Raw genomic sequence first — 5,558 nt, forward strand, 5'->3', positions numbered from 1 at the left:
AAAGTTGTTGATTATATGCTGGATGCAGAGTTCTGTGAGCTGTGGGACTATGGCTAGACTCCACTCAGGATCTTCAGCAATAATCCTTCGCATTCGCCTGCTGTTGGCTGCAGGGTTTATTATGACAGTGTGAGCTGGGGGAGGGACTGCATTTGGTTCTCCGGCAACGGGCTCCTGCATTTTGGAATGCCAGTGTTTCTTTCTCCCTTAAGTGGAATGGAAGGAAAGTTTTGTACAGGAGGATCACCAACACTTCTATAGTTACTGCTCCTAGAAGAAGAGTTTACAAATGAACGAAAGGTCAGCATCTCTTACTGATATTAATAAAGCTTTTGGTTAAAGGATTATTTGGCTAAAAGGTGTGGAACTTTGCATTGTTTAAAGCATGATATAGGATTGCCAATAAATAGTTTCACCAAGGCATATAATGCAAAATAGTTTTTGTCTGTGAGTGTAAGATTCTTTAAAGACTGGAAATAGTTTAAATTCATACTTGGAATGGGGGGCTTTACATTTTCCATTCAGCTTCTCAGCTCGTAAACACCCACTAACTGTACTTCAGCCCCTCCTTAAAATGAAGATGAAGAAATGAGAGGACTTCTACCTAAGTCATACCAACAAGCTCAATGAAGGTTCTGCCTCAAAGACCAGTATGTCAGTGGAGAGTGTTCACACAATGCAATAAGTATATAAAAGGCAAAACCCTGAAACAAACCTGAGAATAGAACTCAGGAATTCCTTTCTCCCCTCACCCTTCCTCTCCTGCCCCTCAGCAACCATAACTCTTAGGATTCACCTAGGTGACCCGTTAACATATCTCCCAAACTGCATTTCATGCTTTGCACAGTGTCCCTCCTCCCTCTAAATGCCAACACAAAGGTACAGTGTACATAGACTACAGGAGGATAAACGTTGATGCAAAGGGATAATCATACCTGCTGCTTGCCCATTTAGGTAGGGACACCCCCCCCCCCAAACTGGCTAGATGTGCACAGTAGCATAGGCAGGGGTTGATTCGGGGGGGATCGCCGTTCCCCAATAGCTTAGAGGGAACATTGATTGTGAGATGTGCTTTGGTAGCTAATATCCTGCAGTATCCAAGCCACAAAAGGCAATGTTTCCAAAATAGTCCAGGCTGGGGTGTGTGTGTGTGTTAATGCTCCGTTTGTTTGCAGTGTTTTCTTTCTTTGGCCAGCCATCTGTGCAGAGATTGTCGGAAGAAATTCAGCCTGCATTTCTCGCCACCTCCTCCCCAACAGTTTATTGTTTAATTTAAAATTCATGTTTTAATTTCCCCCCCAAATAAACAATGCCTTCTTCTTAGAGATGCAGACACTGTCGCACCCCCCCCCCTCCATTCTATTTCAGCTCCACTGAATAAGAAGCAAGGAAACTAATGACACTTGAATGTCAATTGCCCCAAAAAGGTTCTTCCATGCTTCTTCTGGTTACAAAATCTACTGTATATTGTTAAAAAAAAAGCCCTTCCCGAGGAAAATTTGCAAGAAGAGCTATAAATGTTGCTTTCTGTCTGAGAACTGCACTGCATCATAGAATGCAAATCAGGGTAGCATCATCTTTGCCCATAGCCATAGAGAAGGCCTATAGTGGAGTTGCTAGATTGTCAGATGAGGACTGGAGAGATCCAAGTTCAAATCCCTGCTCTGTCATGAAGCTCTCTGGAGGACATCATGCCCTTTTCTCTCAAGTTCCCTCATAGGCTTGTTGTGGGGATAAAACAAAATGATCTCTCCTGCCATGAGCTTTTTGTGGAAAGGATGGGATGAAAATTTAATAGATTAATGATATGTTTAAAAGGAAACAGTTACCACTACGGTTCCTCATCAAGATCTTTTTAAGGCTATATAAACATTTTTGCACTATAGCGGTACAAGAGCAGAATACTCAGCTTCTACGGCATTATGAAATAAATTAAAATCTAAGCATGAAAGTCAGGAACATAAACCAAATAGTGAGTCACACTGATCAAAAGTATTTCTCACAGAGTTCAAACAAGTACATACCACACAAGCAGGGCTTTTTTTGTAGAAAAAGCCCAGCATGAACTCATTAGCATAATAGGTCACACCCTGAAAGTGCAGCTCATTAGCATATTAGGCCACACCCCATTCCTTCCCTTGGCTTGCCCAGGCACCCCATGGCTGCGGAGAGCCCAGGCAAGCCAGCCCTTGGACAGGCCAGGGTAGGCATAGGGAGGCATTTAAATGCCTCCATGATCCTTCCAGAGCCCCCCTGGCCCACCCACCTCGGAGTCACTGGGGGGGGGGCGGTCGCTCTCCAGGCTTTCCCTCTGTAGCCACACACGCAGAGGTTTTTGCTGTAGTGGGCGTGGCCAACTCTGAAGCCAGCCGGAACTCCGTTCCTGTGCCCAAAAATAGCCCTGCACACAAGTAACAAAACAGTGTAGGTGTGCAAACAAGGTGGAGTTCAATGGAATTGGATTATCCTGTTTGTTTTACAAGCAACATCCAACATATGTCTCGGATACTTGTGCAATAGCATTTCATGCAGTAATTACAATAGCAAGAAAAGGCAATTACATGTTGTGTATTATTGCTCTGAACATATAATAAACCCTGTACAGATTTGCTGCTTTGATGGACAGAAATTGGAATCCAAATTCTGTGCAACAAATTAGTAGACACGGGATACTTATTTCAGAGCCCAGCACAACCCTAAGACTTTGATACTGGGGTAGCACCAGTACTTCTAGTTGGTATGTTTTTCAGTAGAGGGGAAAGATGTGCAGAAAGGACCTGATTCCAAGGTGCAGAGACCATAGCAATGCTATTAGAGTCCATAACAACCCACTAATCATGAAACGGCATGCTGCCCCTGTGACAGGCAGATGGAAGCAGCCCATCAGTGTATGATGACACCCTGAGGTCAGGTCACCTCTTCCCACATGAAGAACCCAAGGGAGGAGGAACAGGGAAAACAGCCCTCACCTCTGCTAGGAGTGCCTTAGTAAGACCAGGAGGAATCTGGGAGTGAACATACATAGGAAGCTCTGCAATGTGTTTGTGTCCTCTCCTACAACCATATACATACCCTTTTGCCAGGCACACTCATAGGGAAAGGAACATGATCATTCCAGCCACAACACTCACAAGTTTCCACAGCTCACTCAGCAGAGGGAACCCAATTGCATGCCCAAGCCTTCTCCTGCACAAGGACCCCAAGGAGTTGGGGGTGGGCTGGGTTGTGCATCTACCCTCATCTTCTTTGTTACCCTATAAACAATTGCTTTGTCACAGTTCCTTATTTTAACATGGCAGCATAAATACAAGTTGTTATGTACGTGGACTGCCACCAGGGGTCCACGGCACAGTCAGGAGCTTGGCTCCCCTGAACAATAGGAACCTAGGATCCTAGTTCCCCCAGCACCAACCAATAGCCACTTTGGCGGGAAATTCAAACCCTCCGATGGGACTAGGGGGTGCTAGGTGGGTATGTATATAGTTGGCCTTGTCGGGCCGTTAGTTTGTCTGATGTTAAGTACAATAAACTTGTGCAAACGCATGTCGTCATCCGAGTCCTCCATGTGGCGAACCCAGTACTTTTCACAAGTCTCTCACTCTCATAATGTTAATTCTCAAAGATTTAACTAACAACCTGAGCAGAGAAGCCTGCAGCCATAGGAGACCTAGTGCCACAATCCTAGACACTCCTACTGAATAATATGTAGATCCTATGCAGTACTTTCCCCTTGCAAAGAAAGAAGCAGGTGCTGCTTCATAGACCAGGCTTATTATTTCTTTCCCCTTCATGAGGCTGCTCCATTTTGCTTCTTTGAACTGGCTTTTCCACTATGCCAAAGCTCTGTAACACTGAAACCTTTATAACAGGGAAGGGCTTTGACAATCTGTCCAGCTCCCAAACTGTCTGAGGCAGTGCTGATAAAACAGCCTGCTAACTCGTAAAAGCAGGGACTATGAACGCTAAGAAGAACTGAAGGAGCAAAGATAAATGATTCATGTTGTGTTGAAGATAATGGGCCTGCAAAGGCTTCCTAGACTGCATTCACAGCAAACAGCAGCTGCTTCACTATGATGGTGGGGAACTGGAGATGCAGGGAAAGGCCACAGCGCAGGGACACCATTGGTCTTTGCAGAAACTGTGAGACAAAGCTGCCCAAGGGCCAGCCACCACAAAATGTTATCCATCTAAGCAGCTAATGCTGATGATGTTGTGAGGTACTGTGTAGTGAACACTGTACAGTTAACAATATAAGCCACTTTGGGTCCCCATAGGGGAAAAAGGCAGGGATATAAAGTGAATAAATAATTAAAAATCAAATGTGGTCACATACACAAATATTTCAGGGCCTGAAATGTAGTTTCACTGTCATAAAACTTCCCTGGGTCTATGTGTGCTTACATACATGTTCCTGTGCATGTAAAGTGCTATAACACGGCATGAGTGTTTGACACAGCAGAGGCGAAGGCAGAGTGATTTCAGCAAGCAGCAGTTTATTGCATCTCAACAGGAATACTTTACATGGGGCAACTGCCCTAATTATATACACCCAGGGGTCTTTTCGTAGAAAAAGAGCTGCAGGAGCTCATTAACACACGGTATGCTAATGAGCTACTAGGCTATTAGCATATGCCACACCCCCTGACATCACCTGAAGTTATGTCAGAAGTGGAAGCAAAAGGGGGGGAGGCATCTTCAAAAGTTTCCCCTTCCCTTCCCCATCTGGCCTGCGGGGGTGGGGAGCGAAGAGAGAAGGGGTTTAAACTTTAAACCCCTTCTCACTAGAGTTGGGCTACAGAAGGAGGAAAGACGGAAGGAAAGAGAGAGAGTAGAGAGAAGGAAAGAATGAAGGAAAGAGGGAAAGAAAGAGAAGAAAAGAAGGAGGGAAAGAAAGAGAGAGAAGGGAAGGAGGGAAACAGGGAAAGGAGAAAAAAAGAGAAGAGAAGAAGGCGGGAAAGAAAAAAAGAAAGAAAGAAAGAAAGAAAGAAAGAAAGAAAGAAAGAAAGAAAGAAAGAAAGAAAGAAAGAAAGAAAGAAGGAGGGAAAGAGGGAAAGGAGAAAAGGAAAGGAGGGAATGAAAGAAAGAGAGAAGGAAAGGCGTCCCCCAATCCTCAGCGCACCTGTGCGGGCCAGGGAGATGCGGCGATGGGGCTCTCCCGGCGTCTCTCAAGCCATCACATGTCACATGTATCTTCTCTCTGGTCAGCAGGCAGACGCTCTGGATTGGGTGGACCTCAGTGGTGTAGAGTTCTTCGTGGCAGATGGACTCACGGTGGACCCCTTGGCGGTGGTGCGGTGGTGCTCTGGGTGTGCCCCAGGAAATTTTGCTGCGGCATGTGTGAGCAATGGGGCCACATTTACTGCAGGTCCAGCAGGTTGTGTCCTGGAACCAGCAGGACTGGTATTCATGGGGGTCCCCACAGCTAATGCACGGGCCGGAGCTGGCGGCTTGTTGAGCTATCTGGCCAGTGGGCAAAGCCTGGCGGCTAGAGCATTTCTGGGCGTTGCAACGGACCTGTTGCATTTTCTCCTCCTCTGAGTCTTCGGAGGTGTCTTCAT

At 45.8% G+C, this 5,558-nt stretch overlaps 1 protein-coding gene across 1 annotated transcript in view; it reads right to left on the reverse strand.

Annotated features, from left to right (window-relative positions):
* The window catches only part of TCTE1 (t-complex-associated-testis-expressed 1), an 11,973-nt gene extending 11,793 nt beyond the window's left edge, over positions 1-180 (reverse strand). The window contains 1 exon segment of the mRNA XM_015416913.1: positions 1-180. This exon segment is cut by the window's left edge and continues 19 nt beyond it. Within this exon segment, the coding sequence (XP_015272399.1) occupies positions 1-180 (180 nt within the window).
* Between the last annotated feature and the right edge of the window lie 5,378 nt (positions 181-5,558).

This window comes from Gekko japonicus, unplaced genomic scaffold (assembly GCF_001447785.1).
Source record: "Gekko japonicus isolate JY-2015 unplaced genomic scaffold, Gekko_japonicus_V1.1 scaffold342, whole genome shotgun sequence".
Taxonomy (NCBI): domain Eukaryota; kingdom Metazoa; phylum Chordata; class Lepidosauria; order Squamata; family Gekkonidae; genus Gekko; species Gekko japonicus.